General features: G+C 44.0%; 1 protein-coding gene across 4 annotated transcripts in view; it reads right to left on the bottom strand.

Moving 5' to 3' along the window:
- Positions 1–1,342: 1,342 nt before the first annotated feature.
- Positions 1,343–24,215, bottom strand: part of GPR156 (G protein-coupled receptor 156) — a 93,727-nt gene continuing 70,854 nt past the window's right edge. For all 4 annotated transcript variants that reach the window (XM_054700536.1, XM_037525484.2, XM_037525485.2 and 1 more), the window contains 7 exons: positions 21,324–21,459; positions 20,961–21,071; positions 18,630–18,755; positions 17,603–17,698; positions 14,676–14,912; positions 8,485–8,643; positions 1,343–4,212 (listed from right to left, as the gene is read on the bottom strand). In XM_054700536.1, the coding sequence (XP_054556511.1) occupies positions 2,875–4,212; positions 8,485–8,643; positions 14,676–14,912; positions 17,603–17,698; positions 18,630–18,755; positions 20,961–21,071; positions 21,324–21,459 (2,203 nt within the window). In that variant the 3' untranslated portion in view covers positions 1,343–2,874. The remainder of the gene's footprint in view (positions 4,213–8,484; positions 8,644–14,675; positions 14,913–17,602; positions 17,699–18,629; positions 18,756–20,960; positions 21,072–21,323; positions 21,460–24,215) is intronic.

Raw genomic sequence — 24,215 nt, 5'->3', positions numbered from 1 at the left:
ATACAAAGATGCAGGAGATACAGTCAGTGTCTTTTAGGAACTTACAATCTGTGAAGGAGACACATCTAAATATAGCAAAATAAATACAGACACAAGAGATTTTTGCATTGGCTTTTCTCTTTACTATTTTAGAAGTCATACGGCTCTTTAAAAACATGCCTCCTACATCTGATGCTTTTTCCTCCTCATTGAGCTCCAGGCCATGTTGTTCCTTTAAGGAGAGAAGAGTTTGGCACAGGCTAGAAGACAAAGACACACTTTGGAGTGAGGATGGACACCTCCAACCCCAAGATTTCAGTCAGCAGGAAACATACTTGGGTCAGAATCAGGCCTGGGTCCAGGCCAGATCAATGGACCAAAAGAGACATGCACAGCTCAGATAACAGCAGCAGAGGCAATGTTTGTTTTTCCTGGATCTTTTTGCTCAAGTTATTGCCCTTTCTTCAAAAGCATAAAAACCAGGAGCATGCCAAAAGTCATGGCAATCTCATCGTTTGAAGAATTTTGTCACTGGATTAGTTGGTGTTGGGTAAAAGTTCTAGGGAAAGAGTCAGCAAGGAGTGAGGGTGGGGGTGGCGCACAGAGTAGACAGTAGATTTGGAGACAGTATTTTTGGGCAGGTAGTTGTGGCATTTGACACATATTTTTTTGGAACCAAATGATAAAAAGGAAAATTTGGGGTAAATTCTCCATCTCTCAGTCAAGTCTGTCAAGGGTTTCAAAGTCAGTATAGGTAAAATGGGTAATAGAAGCCTCTGTATAACTGCATTTGAAACATGGACCCCAAAATATCCTTCTCCATTGAACGAGGCAGTTAGTCCATTTTAGTTGAGAGTATTCAGGAAAAGCTAAAGAGAGAAAGAATGTTCCACTTGCGTCTCAAAGATGAGTAATTCACAAGGTGCACGGGGTAGGGGTGGGCGGGGGAGAAGAGGGAGACATTCCAGAGAGAAGAGGGATGTAGGTGTGGGAGGTCTGGGATGATGGGACCAAGGGTACAGCAGAGAGAGGGAGAGGGTAGGAGGACTGCCAAGTTGAGAGTCTGCATAGTCCACATTAATGAACAGTAGGTGCTGACATACAAGGAGGAAAGGACCTCTTGTGCATAGGCACAGCTGAGGGTCCCCAGCATTTCTCCCACCCAATGAGGCAAGTGTTTCCGGGATAGGAAGCAACAAAGGGAGACCATGGAAGAATCTGTTATAAGTGGAAGTTTGGCAGAAGATACACTTGGAAGCTGGGGTGAGCTGGTGGCAACTCTGATGGCTGCTGTTTCCGCTCCTCTGGGTGGTTCGGTCTCCATGCCCCTCCCCCCAGCACCAGACTACAGTTTCTGAAGAGACTCGCCCTGGGAGCCATTTGTCTTTTATTAAGGTATCACTTGGACAGCATACAAACAGCACAAGTAGAAACTACAAACCCACACACAGAATAAATTATGACATTTGTATTTAAATTTAGATGATAGAAGAAGCTGTGTTATCGGAGACCAACCAGTTCAGTGTTGAGATTCATGAGGCGTTGGCAGCCCCTGAGACTCTGTGGGAAAGCTTCTCTGAGACATCTGGAGCCCGATGCCCCACCAAGCAAATCTAATGAGGCCCACACTCCTGCACACAAACATGACATGCACAGACGCACACACAGGGAGTGGGGGCAGGGGATGGCCCGTCAACAACAACCAGCTCAGCAACAAGCCAAGCGGACCCAGCTGTGCTTTCTCTGTGGCTCTGGTGGCAGACAGCTCCTGGCACTCACGCTTCTCCAGCGCCCTGTCTCCCTCGGGAGGGTGGGTGTGCCCCGGAGGCAGCACAGGGCTGCTTCCTGAGTGGAGGAACCCAGTTTTGCAATGCTGAGGTGAGCATGGCTCAGCTTTCCTTGCTTGTGCTTGCTTTATGGTCTGGCCTGCTGGGCCCTGCCTGCCACTCCCAGAAACGTCAAGACATGTGCCCTCAGGGAAACCTACCGAGAGATCCAAGTTTGATGGGCCAAGGACTGGGCTAGGCTCAAGGTAAATGTTCAAAACCGATTTTATTTTTCCTGTTGCCTTCTTCTCCCCTTTTTGCTTTCTCTTCTCCCATTTTCTACATCCAGATTTACGTATCTGTTGGAGAGCATGTAATCCCAATAGCACCGAAAGCACCTCTGGACCAGCGGGGTCCTCTTTACCCCAAAAGAGACTGCCAGTCTGTGCATTCCCAGTACAGAACTGTACCCGTGGCAGAGGCAAAGGGATGGAATGTATGACCGGAGGCAGTCTAAGTCTCAGATGCCATCGAAGCCCAGAAGAAAGATCTGGGTGCCTTGGGTGCATGCATGCCTGACTCTCAGGGATGATGGTGAGAGGCCATAAAAGTGGAAAGACGTGAAAACTGAACAGTGGTGCAGAGGTGGTTCAGAGCTGAGTCTAACCAGAAGGAAGAATGTAGGGTTACTTCTGTTCACAATTTTCAGCAGAAACAACCCCCACCCCGGCCTCTGCCAGGAGTGGGGACATCAAGGAAGGAGACTTTGGTGAACAGACTTGTGCACCAAAAGGCTAGTTTGATGGGTCACAATCCAACAACTCTGGTTCTGCAGAAACTGTCCATTCATCCCTCCATCTGTGTGTCCGCCCAGACATCCACCTGGTATTAACTCTATAGACTACAGGCTGCCCAGGACAGAGACCTCTAAGCTCCATTAGCACCTTTTGTCCAGAGTATTTTATGTGGTCAGAGCTGAGTCTTTTACAGGCATGCTGTGAGGTAGTAACAAGACAGGTAACACCTCCCTTTTCATAGATTGAGAAGTGCACGAGTGAGCATAGCTGAAACTTGGTAAGAGGCAGGTCTGTTCCCTGGAGGCCTTGGTACAATTTGTCCTGGATGTTGCTCACACCAGCGTGGGTTTCAAGTCATCTTTGAAGTTCACAATAGGCTTGGAGCGGGCCCACAACTTTTCCCAGGAAGCCAGTCCCCCAACAGGCTCAGGGTCAGTGTCTGACGAGCCACTGTCACTGGAACCAGAGGAGCTCTGGAAGCAGATTTCACAGTAGGGCCGGTGGCAGTGGCAGAAGAACTCGTCTGAGCTGCTGGACTCAGTGTCCAGGTAGCTGCACGGAGAAGGAAGGGAGGGACAGCTGGTGGACCCCAGAGGCTGCCGCTGCTGCTGCTCAGACAGGTCTGGCAAGGTTCTGGACAGGGGTGGGGCAGCAGGACACTGGGTCTGGTCAGAACCAGACAGCGGGTGAGGACAGGCTTCATGGCTCCCTCCAGCCCCTTGGGGCTCTGCCTGGCCCTGCTTGCCGCTTTCCAGGGTGGCGGGCCTATCTTGAGGATCTGTGAGGAGTGAAAGCTTCTTGGAAGAGGGTCTTGGGATCCCGGAATTAGGAGCTTGGGGGTTCAGGCTACGGCTGTCCTTGGTCTGCACGTTTAGCCTGCTCTGTGCCCCAGAAATGGTCCTGTTCACCTGTTGCCTCATATATGAGGGTGCAGAGCCTGGAAAGTGTGAGCGAGCCTGCTGTGCTGCTCGCCTTCTCCTCACCATGTAGGGGCTGAAGCCCAGTTCCTTGGAGGGGGGCATCTTCTGGGTACTGTGGGCAGCTCTACTCTTCCAGGGTTGCTGGGGACAAAAGGGAGAGGAAGGAAGGGAAGCCTCAGGGCCCAGGTCCAGATCTTGCAGGACCTCCTGAAGCTTCTCCCTAATCACCGAATTGACCCTGGATAGTCGCTTTGGGGGTTCCTCTGAGTTCTCTAGTTGTCTCTGGCTCTGGGGAACAGCACCTTCCTCACCTGGTTTGAGATTCTGGCAGGGGGCGATGGTTACCTGGTCTCTTCTTTCTGCCTCCCGGCTTTGCTCAACCTGTGGCTTCTGGCTGCAGCCTAAATTTAAATGATCAGAAAGGTCTTGTAAGTTAGACATCTCCTTCTGTTCTGCGGAGGGGCCAGTGTCCTTCCCTGACCCCTCAAGGTTTTGCACACTTAAGAAAGTACTCTGGGAGTTCTGGGCAGCTGCGCTGGTATGTTTCTGAGTGTCAGAAAGGCATTCAGAAGGCCCTTGAGCTGCCGGGCTGTGGGCAGAGACTGAGACCTGGACATCGTTGCTGTGAGGAGAGGCAGGAGGCACAGCCCACTCGGGGGGCTCATAGGTACACTCAGCTGACATTAGCCTCACTAGCTTCTCTTTGGCGTTGTTTACTTGTTCCTGCAGGCTCTCAATCACAGCATTTTTCTGTAAATAAAAGCAAAACCATCAACAGAAGATAGGCTGAAATTTTTCACATTGTTCCAGAACTGGGTTTAAGTTCTAGTTCTTCCACATACCAGTTGGTGATGTAGGCGCTGGGAAGGTTCCTAAAATGAACTGATGCAGGTAAAGTGCACCAGTTTTATCTGCATATAGTACTCAGATAAGGTTAACCATGATTTATTGTTTCATGATCTTAACCCCCCCCCCCGAGTCCACAGACTGTGACAATGTCTGAGAAGAGCAGTCAGAGGTGGCACAACTAGTCTGTCACCTTTCCTTAGAACCAAGAGAATTAGGTCCTCCGCAGGACACAAGGCTGAATAATGCTGGCATCGCCCAACTCTGGGTTATCACACATCTGTAAAATACAAGTGAGTCTGAGGCACATTTCAAGGGCCTGAGCAAATGGGGAAACAAGTATTTTGCCTCCTGTTAAACAGACTAGAGGACGGGAAGAACAGGGTAAAGGATGGAGGTTCCTGTGCCAAGGTGACAAGACTGGAGTCACCAGGGGCCAAGGAAAATCTCAGGCTGGCGCTATCACCTCCCACAGCTGGACCCCCAAGTAGGAGTTCAAGGCTACCATGTGGCATTATCACCTGCTGATATCCCCCAAAGGAGTGCAGGCACTGAAATTACTGAAGAAGCTTTTTCTAAAAATAGGATTGTTAGGCCTGGGTACCTTGATCCAGAGATCCAGAAAGGAGGCCAGAAAGGCTGGGGCAACTCTCCCATTGAGCTGCCTACTTGCTACACGGCTGTTGGTTGATAAATAGGCTGTGCTGGAGGTGAGGGCATTGGAGGTGCTGCAGAGGTGTGTCTGTTCTATCTGCAAGATTACTGCGCGAAGCAGGAGGCAGAGCATTGGCAATGGTGCACCCTAAGCATTTTCTGGTGGTGTAGGTGGTGCTTCTAGCTCACACCTCATGTTCTTCTGAAATTTCTGATGCTCAAAGGCAGAACTACTGCTCTCTGTTCATAAGCAGGCAGGTCACTTTTGTGATTATTGGTACTACCAATAACCAGTTTCACCTAGGTTTACTCTTTTATCAGCAGGGGAGGGGCCAGGAGCAGTGAGTAATTGGTGAATAAGCGGAAAGGGACTTGCCTCTGAAGAGCTGCCTGTCTGCTCTCCCTTTTCCTCACCCTCCAACTGCAAAGTCTGGGTGGTGCCAGGGAAGTGCAGCTGACTCAAGGACTCTGCAGGAGCAGAGTACATGAGTAGGGAGGTACTCATTCCGGGTTTTCATGAGTGGCAGCAGATCTCTTTGAGCTGCTGGTTGCACAGGAGGGACCCCAATCCTCTGCCTCTTGTAGCCACCCACACATTCTCTCCTGGCTCTGGAAGGCTTCTACTGCCTCACAGAGTTAGAAGGAAGCCATCAACGGATGACAACTGCCCCAGCAAGAAAACTCTGAATGCTGCTTTTTTTGTGCCTTATCCACAAATTCCTGGGAGAGTAGAGAAATAGGATAAGCATTGAGTTGGGAAAATACTCTTCTCCCAGCAAATCAAACAACTGAAACTGGCTTGTGACAAATTTTGAAATGTCAGCTTAAAGAGTCAATTTCCTATCTTTCAGGAAGGGAAGTTGGACTCTGTTTGCGTGGTGATGCATACTAATTAAAGGTGGAGTGTGAGACCAAAATCCGACCCACCATGGCAGCTGCATTTAAACGCGCTTCTTAATGATTGCTTTTGGCACATCCAAGGAAGCAAACATCCAAGGCATGTTTCCTAAGTGCAGCCACAGGAGAAATGGAATCACCCTCTTGTTTCTAAAGGACAAGGACGAAGAGTAATAGGTGAGCTTCCTCAGCTGCAGAGTATAAAATGGGGGTTCCTCAACCTCTGGGAAGGTTCTGCTGCAGCCTGGGAAGTCAGTGACAGATGCTGTCCCCAACAGCTTCCCTGGGACCCTGGCCATCGAGGCAAGGGAGGGAAGAATAGCAGACAGACAGCCCAGATGATGGCAAAGAAAGAGGAGGGCGTAGGGCGTTAAGGGATTTTTCAGAGGAGGGAACCTCACCCGAGGAGCTGGAGTGAGAGTTTGTGCACATATTGAGGCAGGCGATGCCAAGAAGGGGATTCAGATATTGGAATCACAGGGCCCTGGGATGGGCTGCTGCTTCTCAGGCCTCTCCTGGGAGAGAGGGTGCAGGTGTAGGTGTTGCAGGAGGCCAGCGTTTTACTGTCTAGGCATCTGGAACCTATTAGGGCCCTTCTCTACAGACTCCAGGCATCTTTTTGGAAAGAACAGATTCAGTCACTGTGTGGGAAATGGGGCAGCATGGCAGAAGTACAAAAAGCACGTCACAAATTACCATAAGGTTAGAGTCAGTCTACTGGCGGTTCCAACATTAGCTGATTGTGAATGAAAACCATCCTGGCTGTTCTCGCCAAGTTTCTGGCTTTCTGTTTAGCCAAAAAATGCTTTTTTGGAGACTTCACAGAGTATTAAAGGCAATGCTACACCCTTGTCAGGTGACTCTGAATGCTTTGTGAAGAGTAAAGAAATGGAGATGTACTACTCTGAAGGATAAATAAAAGGCCCAGAACTGAGGGTAACATGTGGGGGACTAGCAGGCTCTGGGGAAGCTTAATCCCTTCCCTGGGCAAGTTCCGCAGGTTCCATCGCACCACCCTCTCACACAGGGGCTACTGACACCCACGTGTCAATCCCATTACAAAAGACATAGTGTCCCAAACAGTACCTACTCAGGCATGTTCTGTACTGAAAGATATAAGGACTATAATTTAGCTAGAGTGAAAATACTGACTAATTCCTCTGGGCCCTGTGCCTCCTCAATGCAGCCTTAAGCTTTTCCATGTGCTTCCTTCAAGCCCACACCACACTGTCCAGTTCCAGGAGAGTTGCCAACTCTGGCTCAGATTGGTGCTACCATGATATCTGGAGATCCTATTCATTTCCCTCTCCACCTCTAGACACCTCCTGAATTTCTGGGTTGATAGGATGATTGAGCTTTCTAGTTAGAAACAAGAAAAGATGGGAGGCTCATAATATCTCAGAAATGAGGGCATGTGGGCCTCCCTGGGGGCTTAGTGGGTGGAGCACAGCGCTGTGAAGCTGTCTGCAGCCTCTGCAGCATGGATTCGATTCCCGGCCGGCAAGGGAGATACCCACATGGTGTGGCAGACCTCTCCTGTCTCACACGCTGCTCCCCTCAGCAGTGTTTTCGGTCTGTCTGCCTGTTCTGCTCCCTGCTCTGTCTCTGGTGAATTCTCTCACCCTCCTGCGCCTCTGGCCTGTACTCCAGTTCTTGTATAAATAAATCTTTAAAAAAAAGAAATGAGCACATGACTGTTTAAAGACAGGGCATATCACACAGAAGAAGCTGGCACCCATTACTACTCAGGGTTTTTATATTGCTATTCCACTTACTTGGAATGATTTTTCCTTGCTTTTTTTTTTTTTTTTTTGCCTGACCAATTTGTATTTAACATTCAGCTCTCAGCACAGTCTTCTGACTGCTCTAATTAAGTTGTCTGGCCCTCACCACCCATTTTTCTGTCCTACCATCCTGATTTTTGCTTCATAATTCTTTTTTTTTTTTTTTTTTTTTTTTAATAGAGGCATGCTTTATTTATTTGTTTGCTGGTTTGTTTGTTTGTTTTGTTTATACATGCACTGGGTACAGTCAGAAGCGCGGGAGGGTGAGAGAATTCACCAGAGTCAGAGCGGGGAGCAGAGCAGGCAGAAGGACCGAAGTACACTGCTGAGGGGAGCAGCGGGCGGCAGGAGAGGTCTGCGCGCCATGTGGGACCCTCCTCTGGTGGCCGGGGAGCAGCCGGGGATCGAACCGGCGCCGCAGAGGCCGCGGGCAGCTTCGCAACCCAGCGCTCAACCGCTGCGCCACCGGGGAGGCCTGCTTCATAATTCTTATCACAATTTATAATCTGATGTTTACTTCACCAATATCTATTTCTTATATTAGACTGTGAGCTCCATGAAGGTAGGGACTATACTTATTTTGCTCACCAGCACTTAGCACACTACCTGGCACGCACATGTCCAATGAATGGATGAAGTGGGTGAGGGTCAGCAATGGGAAGGTCACTGGGGAAAGGTTTTGCTTTGAGGTTTTGCTTCTTGCTAAGGTTTTGCTTGCTGTGGCCAGGGAGGAAGCGGGGAATGGGAGGAGAAGGAATGTTAGCAATGAGAGCATCTGGGGCCCACCGATGCATGGCTGGAGTTCTTTTTAGAGAATGCACCAGACAAGGGGGCAGCTTACTTCTGTGAGGAGCCTTTCCATGGAGTTCTTCTCTACTCCAGCATGGCAATTCTGTTCCTCACCATACTGGGTATGGAAGCTTTTGCTGGGGGTGCTGAAATACTTGGCCATGCGTCTGATTGTTTGGTTTTCCTCTTCAAATGCCTTCCATTGCTTCAGCTGTTAGATAAAAGAACACTTGTAATTTATTTAATTACACACCCAGAAACACATTCTCTTATTCTTACAGGCTTACTCAAAAACACCCAGGAATGACAATGTTACAGATACACATATGCACAAACTATTCTTTCATCAAAATGTAGTTTTCTCTGAAAATTCCTAGATAACAATGACAGAAGGTAGAGACAATGTTAAGATTACAGTTTTTAAAATGTTGAACAAAGAAGATGGCAGGTAGATGAAATAGAACAATCTTGACTTAACCCACCTACTGGTGCGCTGGTTAAAGAAACTGGAGTTAAAGTACACTTTAAGGGCCATATTTTAAGCCAGGGTTTAGAAGTATAAAAGAAATAAGCAAGGATGTTTCAGATGAAGCTGTTTCTAGTTGCATGTAGCAGTTCTTAATTATTCTCATTTTTGAATAATGCTATGCTTACTGCTGTCGAAAGGGTTCCTTGCTGGAGGACCCAAATCCAAATCAATAACCAAAGTTCAGGCAGAAAGAAAACCACAGATGTCAATAAAAATCAACAGAAACGATAGAACATTATGTCTGAGACCTGACCATCTTTTTTCCTTGACAGATGAGGAAAGACTCAAAAGAAGTACAACTTGTCTAAGCCCACTCTTTCCAAAAAAGAGTCACAGCTATAACCAGGGTGCTGTGTCACACATGCCATGTCTTCAACATAGCTGAAGAGAGAAAGACTCTTAACTGGGGATGAGAGGCGCCCCCTAGGGGCAGAATTTTTCGTTTTTCTTTTTTAAAAATAATTTTAAAAACATCCTTGTTTATTTTTTCGCAGTATAGAATTTCTCCCCCTCAGGTGCGGTCACCATAGTTTTCCCACCACCAAAGGGACAGATTTTTTTTTTTTTTGTGGGACCCTCGCCGGCAGCCGGGGAACGAACCAGCGCTGCAGAGGCTGCGGGCAGCCTCGCAGCCCAGCGCTCAACTGCTGCTCCACCAGGGGAGGCCCAGGGACAGATTTTTGTGCGAAGTAGGTTTTGGGAAATAATCTTTGGGAGCATGGACTGGTTTAGTTTAACAGGATGGAAATGAAATAGGACATTCACAAAAAGGATCCTCCTGAGCTTCTGGGGTGCCATCTCTACCCTTTTCCCCTTAGGAATTCTCATAAGTAAGAGTCCTAGCGCTGTAGACTGGGTACTCTGGCCTCTTAGCCGTAGAAAGGATGCTGAGGAAGCCTCATGGGCTCCTGGGGTTTCTGCGCTCAATCATTAAACATTCATTAAGCTCTGTCTATTGAGTGTAGCCCACATTTGGTAAATCTCAGGATTCTAAATCCTGTCATCCATTTCTTCTTCTTTTTTTTTTAAGATTTATTTTATTTATACAAGAGCTGGGGTACAGGCCAGAGAGGTGCAGGAAGGTGAGAGGATTCACCAGAGACAGAGTTGGGAACAGAACAGGCAGACGACCAAAAGCACTGCTGAGAGGAGCAGCGGGCGAGACAGGAGAGGTCTGCTGCGCCATGTGAGTATCTCCCTGGCCGGCCAGGAATTGAACCTGTGCTGCAGAGGCTGCGGTCAGCTTCACAGCGCTGCGCTCAACCTGCTGCGCCACCGCCACCGGGAAGGCCCTCCTGTCATCCATTTCAATGTCACATTCTCTCCCAAGACCTCTTGGGTCCTCTGTTGACTCAATGTGAGTCTTTCATGGTTCATTAGGATTTAGTGTGACTTGTGCTGGGTGAGGCCAGGAACCTCCTCTCTCAGATGCCCTTCTCAAGGATCCCCTCCCTAGGGTGCTGTCAGTTCCCTGCCTTCCTCAGGAACTGCCTGCTAAAGCCCAGCACCATGGGGTCGCTCTATAGGGCCTCTCTAGGCTTGAGCAGCCCTCCAGTGTTGTCTTCCTAGCACTGACCCTGCAGTGTTGCTCCCTCTCATTCCCTAACAATATCGTTTTCCTTTCTCTCCCCTAGCTCCAAGTCTGAGTCCTTTCTGCATAGCTTCTGGAGGAACTGTTCACACTGGTATAAGGCTCCTTGCAATGTTTTTGGTCTGTCTCACTTACAACTAGTGGGGTGAAGCCAGGGTGCCCCTTGACCAAAGTCCCCTCTCTCTCTTAATACCCCATTTGTGAAGATCCTGGTCCTTGAGATATGACCCTTCAGGTTTTCTGGAAGCTATAAATAAATGACCCTCAGGTCACAATTTCAGGACCTCTCTGTGGTGCTTCCTCCAGAAGGAAAGTATATTCTTGTTTTCTCAACCTCTGTCCCAGGTGGGTGTGGCAGGTTGAAGAATGGTCTCCAAAACATTTCCCTCCTAATTCCTGGAATTTGTGAATGTTACCTTACATGGAAAAAGGGATTCTGTAAATGTGAGGTAAGGATTTTGAGGTGGATAGATTATTTGGGATGCTCCAGGTGGGCCCAGGATAGTCATTAAAATCCTTTCAAGAGGAAGACAGGAGGGTCTGAGTCAGAAAAGGTGATACAATCATAGAAAGAGAAATGGAAGGTGCTGCAATGCTAGCTCTGAAGATGGAGGAAGAAGTCAGTAGTCAAAGAATGTAGATGGCTTCTAGAAGCTGGGAAAGGGATGGAAGTGGATTCTTGTCTGAAGCCTTGAAAGGAATGCAGACCTCTGGTGCCTCTGGTCATGGAGTTCCCTATCTGCTCATTGGACTTTCTACTTCTCTTTGAGATTGGTCTTCAACACCCCATTTTCTGAGGTGGTGTCACCAAGTCACAAGATAAATTGCAGCAATGATTGACAGCACTTCCTTAAATACTTATCACGTGTTATAACTCCTTACTTGTCTGCTCCCAGCTTGCAGAGAGATGGTCTTGTGTTTAACTGCATGTTTCCAGTGTTTAATAAATGGGTGAATGGATACATGTACAAATGAAGGAAGCTTTCCTTTAAAAAGCTCCTCTATTTATTGAGGGTTCTGGGACATATACAGATAACTACAAGAAAGAGTAGAAAGTCCCCTGTACCTTCAGGGAGGAAGAAGCAGATGAAATACTGTGAGGGTTTAGGGGAGGTAGACAGAGTGAGGGGGTGGACAGAGGGAGGGGGAGGAATATGTAGGAATGGGTCACATTCAGGTCACAAAAGCAGAGACTGGCTCATGGCTGAGGTTGACCTCGAGTTTGGCATAAACACGTAGGCATTTCTTGAGGGCCTGTGGAGAATGCTACTTGGTCCACCTGTCTCTTTAGTAGTGTCCCCTCTTTCAACCAGTTCTCTAGCGCCGCCTAGCTGCCCTTGAGGTATCTGTGCCTGTGTTTTCACAAACCTGTCCTACCAGTGTCCTTTTTGAAAACTCAGTGGCAAGAAGGAAGCCCACCTCCCTGCTCCCTCACTCACTTTTCCAAGTTGACTCACTTTCCTCCTCTGCTAGGAATACAGACACTCTCACAAAGAGAATCTTTACCACAGCCTCCTCCTGAACCAGAGGGAAAATCAATTCAGGGGCACACAAAAAACTGGCAAACCTTAGTTACTTTTATATTTTGAGAAAAAATTTTCCTCCTCACCCTAAAATACACTGACTATAAAATATATTTTTTAGTTTTATATCATGGTCAATTCAAGGGCAGAAAACTCATGATAAAAAGAATCGAAGAGGAAAGATATAGCAAGAGAAAGTGAGCTCAAGACAACTAGAAGGAAAAGGGGAAGTCAGATAGGGAGAAGGAAAGAGAAAGGACAGAGCTGTCCATGCCCAGTTCCTATTTCCTCTGGTAACCCATTCTCACTCCCACTTCAACAAAACAAGTGCTCCTTGCTTAGTTCAAACCTGGAAGTCAGATTTTAAGCTAAATTTCATCCTGCATCTCTGTATCTGTAGATGGATGTATAGCTAGGTATCACTACCGTGTTAGGTGCTGAGGGCTCAAACACCCAGGGGAGTGGAAATTTTGTATTTGAGGCTTAGGACCTAGGAGGGACAGAGTTGAGTATGGAGAGAGGAGACAAAAGTAGAGTCACATCATGGAGGTTGTGGGTTCACTCAGTTTTAAGAGAGATGAAGGCCTTGTTTTAGATTAGTAAGGCTTTCCTTGGTAGTTTTTGGTGATTGGTTCTGCCCCAAATTATTTTATTTTCCTATTAGCTCTAAATTGTATCCCTAGGTCTGTTTTCCATATTTTCTTATCTAGGCTCTCATTTTTTGTCTCCTTGTTTCCTGTTTCCTTAAATTAGTTCAATATTCTGTCATGTCTAATTGCTTATTTAATGTTTCCGTTGAGGTTTTAAATTTAGCAAATATTCTTCATCTTTATTCAATGTTTCATGATCTAAGAGTACGTCCTTCTCATGATGATTTGTTTTGAAGCCCATTGACAAGACAAATCAGAAGTCTTCTAAAAATTTCTATTTTGCTTCCGAGAAAGGTACCTTCTCTCAATCTTCAGAAATTTGTGGTTCTTGTCCTAGGAACTGCAGAATCTTTTCATATTTCTCCCTGAATTGATAGTCTTATATGAGAAGAGCTATAGTTTTATATAGTCTGGCATATATAGTATAGTAAGCACATTCTCTTAGCTACAAGATAGTTGCTAGAGCTCTAGGCATCACATTCAAGATAGGAAGAAGGTAGAAAAGGCGATGCTAATCATACAGCTTTTTTAGAAAGTGAAAGCTTTGTCATAAGCCTCGGAGAGAAACTTTGATGTTCAAAACTGTGTCACATGGGTATCCCTAGCTATAAGGAAGGTTGACAAAGTAAATACTTAACTCTTCTAACCTATAGTGAGGTAAGTCAGGAAGGATGGGTTACCAATCAACAGTGTTGGTCACAGGGCCTAAGGAGTGGGCTTCCCCAAAAGCCACCCCTGCTCTCTACTCCCTTTCTCTCATCTCCCAGGGAAGAACAGCCTTTACTTTTTAGCATGTGCTATCTCCCAGAAAATGAGTCTAAGCTCTTAATGGCTTCCTTCAACCTTGTTCTTACAGCATTAAGATTCAGAACAAATTCTTCTATTTTCTACCACAGATGTGATACCCATTCTTAGTTTTTAGTGCTGCTGCTACAGATTTTTCCATATTTGCTTATTCCATTGAGTATTTTAATGAGAATTTGAGAAAAGAAGAGCAAAGGGACTATGCCTGCGTTTCACCATCCTCTCAGATTGCATGTGTTTTATAAATACACTCTAACCCCATATCAGCCAACACTTCAATTTGGTTAGCTCCCTTGTGGAGAGGTCATTCATAGTCAACTGGAAGCTACAATGGGAATCAGGATGGGGTCTTGAGGGAGTAGTGGGATGAAGGAGGCCTCAGAGGGAAGAAAAAAGGAATGAGAAGGGAAAGAGAAAGAGTCTAATGCCAAGTTCATTAACTTGCACATATGTGGCTCAGTGGTACCCTTGGGTATAACATGAATAATTTAACATCACTTTTCTTTCAGAGCCTATGGATTCCTTTGCCTTTCCCCTGACTCCCTTTTTTGCTCTTTACTGTCTAGATATTTCTGCTTCTGTCATCCTTCCTCATTTGCCTTCTCTTAATCTCCGTAATATGAAACACATTTTTATTTAGCTTTAATTTCTCCTTTTAAAAAGAAGAGGAATGTCCTATATAGTCTTCTAAGAAAGAAAAAAACATTTTAAGTTCCATAAAGTTCCAAATGAGTTATTTCCCCTGTGAATATGTAATCCCACGTAGGGATGACATAAAGGTTCCTTACTCCCAGGTTAGTGAGAGAAATGACATTATCAGGAAGTCTGGGCTTGGGGGTAGGAGGGGGTTGGGATGAATGAAGCCAACTGGAGGGTGGGTATAAAGGCAGGTAGGCAAGGTGGCCCAGAAGGGCTGGACATGAGCTGCCTTCCTAGCTGCTTGGGGGCAGGGCAGAGCTGTGCTCATTTGGGAGAGCAAGGAGGGACGAACAGTCAGTCAGCTTACTAAAATCCCCAAGTTCTTTGTGACTCTCCAGTAAATAGTACCCAAAAATCTTAGTGGAAAACAGTGAGCAACTTCTCATGCCTGATGAAGACTCTTGAGTGACAGAGGACTGGCCTTGCTAAATTCGCCCCAGAGCTTACCTGGGGGATGAAGATGAAGCAGTTGACTGTGGTTGTGCAAACAAAGATACCTCCAGATGTGAGTGCAAAGACCAGGTTGGGCCAGGAGTGCAAATATCTGGTGATCACAAAAAGAAGCCCAGCAGCCAGCACCACAAGGTTGACCCCAACCATGGTGGTTAAAGACTGATTCACAGGAGGAGAGCTAACGTGGTCTGTCAGGCCCGCCAGGTAGGCACCATACAGCAGCAGCAGGCCCTGGAGGGGGAGAGGAGAAGCAGAGACTCAGAGAAGTGGCATTATAGGCTTGTTATGTCCCAGAGGGCAGTAGAGCTTGGACCAATTTCCTCATCTGTAAAATAAGGATAGTGATTCTGACATTACAAGGGTGCTAGGAGGATTTACTAGGAGAATTCATGGGGAGATCTTTAAGGTGGCTCCTAATACCTAATAACTGCTTAATAAAATTATTGTTTTCCTCTCCTTTATAGAGAATTAGTTTATTGGAGTTCTGCAAGTTGGAGAGGACTCTGCCAGGACAAGCACAGGACAGCTGGTGCGGGTGAGTAGGAGTCCTAAGAAAGGGCTTGCAGGCACAAAGTGGGCTGGTGGTGAGGGCTACCACATCCAATCCACTGTGTGGTTTCACACTATATGAAGCTGAAGGGCATGTGGAATCTGAAACAGCTCTGTGGTCTGTTTGTCAAACCATGTGCCATGGCAGGGGCAGTGCCCTGAGGAAGGGGCTCTTTTTTTCTAATTTTCCCAAAGGCACCATCTGCTTTCCAAGCCCTGCACCTGCAAGATTGCATCTGCCTAGAAGGGATGCCTTTTTCTAATTACACAAAGGATCTCTATAGGCTAGCGGCGGCTCTGTGCCAGTGGGTGTTTATGGGAAGTGGAAAAAGACGAGAACAAAGGCAGGCTGGGACCTAGGCAAGACTGTGGGGGCAGGCGCAGGCAGCACAGGCTCCAGCTATCCCCTTCACCCACTTTGTGACATTCCCTGCCCCCACCACCAGGAACCCAGGCCCCTATTCTTCTTTCCCATGAATATAAACTTGCTACCAGAGATCTCATTTGTAATATGGAGAAATGACTCACAGCATCTGAAAGTGCTGCGTCTCCTAGAAGGAGCTGCATTTAAACAGATCTTCAATGATTAGAAGACATACAAGTCAGGAGACGAGTGGGGTCTGATTTTTGGGTAATTTTGGGCGTGCAGTGAAGTTGAATTAGGTAAATGAAATGGGTTCTGTGATTTTGAAATGTTCAAATATGATTCCACTAAATGTTTTAATTCCACTAAAATTCTTGTAAAAGGAGACTAGGTGTGAATAAAGCCTCTATACATTCATGACTTGTGTTTGAGGGAGTCCTGCCTGATACTTGCAAATGATTCACTTTCACAGCTTAGAAGTGTGGGGTATGGGGCAGTTGATAGGTTCAGGTTTGGGGCCCTACAGATTTGGGTCTTTCCCAGAAACTGCTCATTGGCCAATGAGGCCATGGGGGTCTAGATTAGTCAGTTTCCTCTTGCTCAGCACTTTCCCCCTTTTATTTTCTTTCTTATTGTCTGGGAGAAAGATACTAGAGAAATGAAATGGGGAAAATAACTCAAGTTGAGATATAAGGCAAGGTATTATGCGGGAAGTGCTAAGCTTCTGTGCTGGGGGTGGGGAATTACTTTTCTACAGGGACTCAGGAAAAGGAAGAGGCACTGTGTTTTTTCAGAATTGTCTGGGGCAGCAGGAGATTAATAATATCTACATTTTAAGCTCTTCTGATGGGTCAAGAGTAGCTGAAAACTCTTAACTTGCATTTACTCTCAGAATAGTTCTGAGAGGATGGTATCATCATTCCCAGTTTACAGATGAGGGAACTGAGCTCAGAAAAGCTAAATGAGGTACAGGGTCAGCTAGGAAGGCGCTGAGTCAGAATTTAAGTGCTGTTCTGTCATATTCTGCAGCTCATTTTCTTAATCATTAGCAAGAAACTAGAAATCAAGAGCTGTTTACTTCCTAGTTTTTTCTCTTAAAAATATTTCTCTCAAAGAACATATGCACAGAGTTAAAAAGCAGCATTTCCCTGTCCTAAGTCTCTCCATCCCCAAGCTTATCTCTCAGAAATACCACTTGAATGCATTCCTAGCGGTGAAGTGAGTAGAGTCTATAGTTAGAGAATACTGAGTTTTATAAAAACGCTCTGCCAGCAATCAGTCCTCTCTATGCTGACAGTCAACAGGCAGCTCCCTGTCATGGGACTTACCCTGTTTATTGAAACAGGTTTGCTCTATACTCCTCGGAGCAATATCTCTGTCCCTCCAAGCTGAAAACTAGCTGGTAGGATAGTTGTCTCACCACCTATAGTGCCCTGAAGAGGTCTACACCCTTGAGAACTAATGTCCTGCTTTTGCCACCTAACAGAAACAATGGTGACATGATGGGACACCCAGGGTGGTACGGGAAACACTCTGAGGTGGCTGGCACCACTCAAAGGATACTTAGAGTCAGCCCTGTTTTCAACTAGAGTGAGGTTAGATTGGGGGAAGCTAGCAGGATACCTTCACCAAAATCTTGAAGAAAGACACAAGAGGAATAATAAGAGCATTTAAGAGAACATTTAAGAGACCCACTAACTGGGTCTCCTTATAATTTCCCTTGCAGGAAGTTGGGGAGAAAATTGAAAAAACCAGACTAAAAAATGGTAGAAACAGGTGAATTCTATGTGATTTGGGGGAGGACTGAAGGAGTTGGAAAACTGGCTCCCTCAACAAAAGTAAAAAGGAGAGAAATAACAGCAGCCGTGGCTTTGAGACTTACACATCACCAGAGGTGGCCTCTGATTTTAATATTCTTTGTAGAAATTATCTTGTTAATAACTGTAATCCCCTTTTCATATCCATTTGCTGGTGACAGGCTGTATCCTAAGGAGATATGGTTACCTACCTTGCATCCCAGAGCAAGAGTAATCCAGACATCAGAGTATCGGGAAGCACAGAAGTGTGTGCTGGTCAGAGAACAGGACACATCTCTCCTCGTCACCTGGGGGGAAACAGAGCCAGGACTGAGGGCATCCACAAGTACCAGGAATACTCACTGAATCTTTTTTGAGGATATCCCTTAATACTATAAACTTTAAGTGATTCCATTAGAGTTGGAGGAAAAGATGATATAAATGGGCTGACATGTGTATACAAGGTGGCAGAAGGGCTTACTCCTCCCTAATGTACTTTGATACCACATTGATTCAAATTAGTGCACCAGCAAAACTGCAAATTATTTCACACTATGTGCTTGCTATTTGTTAGTAGCAGAAACCTTAAATATTAAATCTACATCAAGATTCTGGTCTATTTCTCAGTCCCTGTGAGGTGGGAGATATAGAATACTTCCTATTAATTAAACAATATGTATTGGGTACACTTGAGACCTTTACCTGTATTGTTTCACATAACCTTCACCAGAGCCCTAAGAAATATTATTACTTCATTTTACCTATGAGAAAATAGAGACTTAGGTTAAATGACTTTTCCAAGTCTATATGACAGGTAAGTGGTAGAGCTGGAATTTGAACCAGAGTTGACTGACTCCAAAAACTATCTCATAATAATGCCTTCACCTCTCAACATTAGGGGAAGGTGACTTCCTGAAGCTGAAAGTTCTCATTAATGATAAGGTAGGAGCAGAGATAACACCAGGCAGATTCCAAGTGTATTGACACCTCAGAAGATGAAGATGTTATTGGAAGACACTGGGCAGGAGAAGCAGTAGGAATGGTAGCCCTTGCAGACAAGAGGCAAGGCATTCACAGTAGCCCTAGTTTCTGAGTCTTTCTCCTCTTTGGGTGGTTTATCTCCTTGTTTGGAAGATGACCACACACAGTTGCTGCTACTGGGAGAATGACACCTGTGTACCCACAGAAACCAGTCTCCCCAGCTCAGGAATTAAATTCTCCAGGGTTTGGGCCCCTCACCGTCATACTGACACCAAGAATCTGGAGGCACTGGATGGGATCAGTCAGCACCCATGTCATGAGCAGGATCACATCAGCTATCACCAGGGCTGCCACCAACCCCAGGAGCTGCAGGTCTTTGATTATCTGCAAAAGAGTCAAGGCCATAATTTCCCTTAACTAACTGGCTGTATGGCACAAGGAGTAGAGTAACCTATGTGTTATGAACAGAGTTAATCCTGGCAAGGCGTTTCAAGTCCAGCCACCAATGATGAAACAGAAGCTAATCATGTGCAATAATTTCTATGTCCATAACAGCATCACTACTAAATATGGTCATTTGTTATCTTTTTCATATCCTATGTTTTTCCACAAAGGATATAGGAGTCTATAAAATAAGAATACCATTATTTATAGATGTGTTTGTTTAGAGAGGTGTGGAAGTTTTCACATAAAACAGTTAACCATTAATCTGGAGGGTGGGACTGAGAGATAATGGTGGTGAAGGAGGCATTTTCTCTACACAGGAATCATTTGACTTAATAAAAGGAGAATGTGCTACTTCTGTGATGACAAGAATAAAATTAAGAAAACATGTACTGTGATAGAATGAAATATTGAAAACTATCAGGGAAAAGAGAAAATAGAGAGAATTATGACATCTGGGTAAAGAGTACATAGTACTATGAATGAGGCAGAAATGTGAATCTAAGTTTTTGTCAATCAATGAGAAGAAAGAAGCATAACCAGTAATATGATACATGGTGTTTTATGATCATGCTGTTTCATGATACATGGTTAACACACAAACAAATCAGATCCTTATTCAAACTATTGAAAAACCAGTGAGAAAAGGAAAATATTTGAAGCAATCAGCAAAAAAAAAAAAAAAAAAAAATACACATAGAAGAACAAAGATAAAGAAGATATTGGGTACATAACCAAGATTTTCCAGGAGAGGAAAATCTTTAAAGTACTAAAATTAAAAAAAAAAGGCAAATCTTAATCTAGGATTCCATAAACAGTGAAAAATATCTTTCAAAAATCAAAGGAAAAATAAACTTTTTTAGATAAATAAAAGTTGAAGAATTCAGCATTAGCATACACTAGCACACAAATTAATGTTAGATATCCTTCAGGCAAAAGGAAAATGATGTCCATTGAAAACATGGACCAATATAAGGAAATTAAGAGTTCTGGAAATGCTAATTTCATGGAAAAACACTATTTTTGTTTTTCAATATTTTTAAAAATAACAGTTTAAACAGAAATAACAATAGTGTAGAGTTTATAAAATATGTAAAAGTAAAAATTATCATTCAAAAATTGGAAAGGAGAAAAATATAAGTATATTAGTATAGATACTTATACTATATAAATGTCAATTATATATACAAACTCTTAATAGAAACTGAAGAATGGATACATTCTAATTCATTATATAAGAACAGCATTACCTTAATGCCAACATCAGAAAAAGATTTTACAAGGAAAAAAAACTATAGAACAACATCCCTTAAGAACATTATACATTTTAAATATGTGCGGTTTGTCTCATACCAATTATACCCCAATATAACTATTTTTAGCAAAGGAATCAGTGTTCAAGAGAGATGGATGAATTTATTGTCTTCTAAGCAATCTTTTTCATATGTATGTTTACTCACAGCTGAGCTTTTGACAAATATTCATTGAGATATAATGATGTTTACTTTTAAAAATAATCTCATCATTTCAGAGATGTAAATTCCAACTGGGTGATATATTGTCTCTGGGCAGGACTTACAGCCAAAAAGTTTGATGATCAGACTTTGAGGTTTGGGCAGGTCTATTAAGGATTTGATAAAAAAAGGAGAATGTGATTAATATGACACCTGATGTCAAAGACATGCTGGTAATTTGACTGCCACAGAGCTTCTAGGGTTGATTCTATCTGCCAAAAAGGCCCATCCCTCTTACTGCAGAGACTGGCCTTCTAATGGCAAAGAATTCGGCTCCTGTGGGGGAATAATAATGCTGGCTTGCTACAGCTTTTCTGTAATCACTGTCCCTTCCCTTTCATCTATTTCTGGGCATGGTGCTCTCCATTACACTGGGAGGTCCTGGCCAGCTGAGCAGTACCAGAGCAGTCCCCAGAGCAGTACCACGGCCTGGGGCACATAGGAAGCATAAGCTCTGTTCAAAGATCTACGAGGGTGGGGCATTTATGAGGTCACACAACCTGACAAGGCTTGAAATGAGGAGTTGGAAATTCAGATGGTCGTGAAAGGATGAGACCAATTTAGAGAAGCTTTCAATCAACAGTGAAGGTGCCATCTGCAATCAAGCAGTGTGTACTTGCTGCCTACTCACCACTCGCTTGTCTGGGGCCCTCTGGGTAAACACCTTGTAGAGTCGCCAGCTCTTCCCCAGAATGGGGCCAATCACCAGGGAGGTTCCAATGCACAGCAAGGACAGTCTTATCTATGGATGGGAAGGGACAGATGCAGGAGTCATGAGTGGCGCCTCTGTTAGTTCTCCATTCTTTCCATCTGCAAAACCTCAGACCATAGCGGACATGGGGCAGAGGGCATGACTTGGCCCTCAAGGGCTGGCTTCTGAGAGTGTCACATCTATGAGAAAGAAAGTTAACCACCACTCACAGGAGCCAGCTGACTGAAAAATTACCAAAACTCTGGAGTTATACTCAAAACAAAATTTTAATCCTTCACCTACCTGGATGAGAGTTTCCATTGAGTTTCCCACTAAAGCATCTTGATCTTGAATCCCAAAGAGGTAAGCGCTACTGTAAGTCAGACAACTGCCCAGTAAGGTCACAATATTCAGATTGGGACTGGACATCTTCACAATCCTAGAGGGAATCAGGAAGAGGGATACTTACAATCATGACCCTTTGACCCAGGAGTGGGCAGAGATTTCCCACCAGTATTATTTCCAGCAGCCTGAGTAAAGGGCCCCTGGGAAGAAATCACTTCACAGCCCTATTACAAAGTGTTAAAATTTATTGTTCTAAAAGAACTGGCACTTTCTGCTTGTAAAACTCCTAGTCTTTTAAAAGAAGGCTGACTTCCTAAAAACAAGTGGTATCAGAGAAGAGTTAGAAATTTTCCATGAAGTTTGTGGTTGCTAAGAGACTGCTCAGTGCAAACTAGTGAATAAATAACTAGCAGGTAGACACCTCGAGAGACACAGTATAGAGCCTTTAGAAATGAGTTGTAAGGCAAACTACTATTTGGGAAAACATTTGGGATTTTTCCTCAATTTACTTTACTTGATAAATAAATTGTTTCCCTCTCTTTATTTGGCCAAAAGAGAAACAGAAAACAGGGATTGCAAGACTGACATTTGGGGAGGTTCTTTTCTTTAGTATTTTTAAATGAGGTCACAGAGTACTTTGATGATTAGAGGAGGTGTAGATAGGGTTTCTGAGAAACAGTGGGCACCAGAAGAGTCACAGGCCAAGACTGAATTATGTGACTGGTTAGCACAGGGGAAACTCAAGCTTACAATGTACAGGGACTAATGATAATTAAGAAGTAAAGATAAATAGTAATAATTAAGAAAGAATGTAGCTGTATTTACGACTTTCAGTCTAAATAGTGTATTCTACACAAATGTAATATTTACACTACAGTTATTTTATAATTACAAAGTTTTACTTTTATTTTCAAATAATAACTAGGAGGAAAGCTTTCTTATCTCTGTAACTGTTATTACCTGACTGATCACTTTGAACGCCAGAGCCAAGGCAATACCATGTGTTTAGTGCAGCCTATTTTAATGACAGGCAAAGTGCTAAGGAGGTTTGGTAGTATTGGATTTGCAAACATCATAGCCATCACCAGCCCAGTTTAATTACTTTGGGTTGGCAGCTTAACTGTGCATGAGCATGAACACTAACCCACCTTCCTGGGCCTCAAGCACCAAGTGCAGTTACCATAGCCCAATGAATCTCGTTGAGCTTTTTGTCTTGGAGCAAAACCTTGATTTCTTTTTTTCTTCCTCTAAAAGTCAGAACAACTTTCACGGATTCCTCTTATAAAACGGAGATAGAGAAATAACTAAGAGTCAGAACTTAGTTATGACTAAGTTGACATGAAGGACATTAGTGTAAAATAAAAGTGCTTTATAAACCAGTAAAAAAAAAAAAAAAAACGGCCACCTTCATCAAAGAGCTGTGAGAATTCATCAAGCTATACAGCAAAGTGAGGGGTGCAGGGCCTGGCACACAGTAAGCATGTTGCCAACACTAGCTGGTGATGTTATTAATTTCACCATGAAAGTGAGGAATCATCTTTTCCTTATGCTTTTTTCCTCCACCTATACCTGATCGCCAAGTTTTTTCACTTGTTATTTCAAAATAACTCTTTAAGCTGTCCCTCACTCTTGGTTTCTGCTACCACATTTATCTGGGATTCAATCACATCCCAGGAACGACGGGACTGGAGTCAGGTATGACAGGTGGGAGTCCTAGTGCTGCCACTCACTGCTGTGTGACTCTTCTTCATCCACCCACAGGGTAGTGTGAGGGTCAAAAGGGGTGTCAACCAAACTCTTTGAAAACTTTATAGTGATACAAAAATGTTAATTTTTAGATTTTTGGTGTAACCTTCAGTTCTCTGTAACACCTTATCTCCCTATCCTAATACAGCTTATGTATTACTTTCAGACTAATCTTAAAATATTGATACCTCCTTCATCACTTAGCAAAAGAATTACATGTATAAAGAACAATTTTCTCTTGCTTACCTGAAGTTTCCTATATCCAAATATAAGGTCTAGCCCTGACCTACCTATCCACTTACTCATTCAGGTTTGCCTCCTTTGTTATCATGTCTTCAAATTGTTGACTTACATAGAATTATCTCCCTTAGTTTCCTTATTTGAAGATCACTGTACAACCAGGTCTTATTTCATGTAATTCAGTATTGTGATTTAGAATTTCCTCCCCTTCCTGATTTGTTTAGGAGAACTCAATTTTGTTATTTTGACAAAAATATACATTACATAGGCTATTCACATCACAGGAATTAAAGCAAATTCATTTTTCCACGTGGACATGTTATGGACTTTTCCATTTATTTTGAATTTTTTCCTAAGCAATTTTACTGAAGACATTCCCTCAAAGGAAAAAATGAATAGAAGATGATTTACCCATTTTGTTTGGCCAAGTTAACACCTGCAAAGTCACTTAAAGGTGAAATCATTTCAATTCAGCAGGTGAATTCTGTCTGGGGAACATCTTGCTACTTTGATAGGAATTTAAAATCAATGTCATATTTTTCTGTTGAACTAAAAGATGAAGCCTACATATGCTGAATATCTTAATCACTGCAAACATGTAATTTCTACAAAACAAGACAATTTAAATATCGTACTTATAAATAGCCAGTCTCATCTAGATTTCTTGTGTTACATTTATGAAGATATAAAAACCTGAGACTGGGTTGCTGGCAGTCAGAAACAGTGGGATTTTTTTAAAAAAGGATTATGTAGCTATCTTGTTTTTCTTCATTTGTTGGTTTGCAATGTAAGATAAGAGCTTTCTTGATTTTTCCATTCTCAAGTAAGGTTATGATACATATAATTAAATATTTGTCTGCATTG

Source organism: Talpa occidentalis, unplaced genomic scaffold (genome assembly GCF_014898055.3).
Source record: "Talpa occidentalis isolate TD23 unplaced genomic scaffold, MPIMG_talOcc4v2.1 talOcc4.4, whole genome shotgun sequence".
Classification (NCBI taxonomy): Eukaryota; Metazoa; Chordata; class Mammalia; order Eulipotyphla; family Talpidae; genus Talpa; species Talpa occidentalis.
This window is presented reverse-complemented; position numbering and strand designations above follow the sequence as displayed.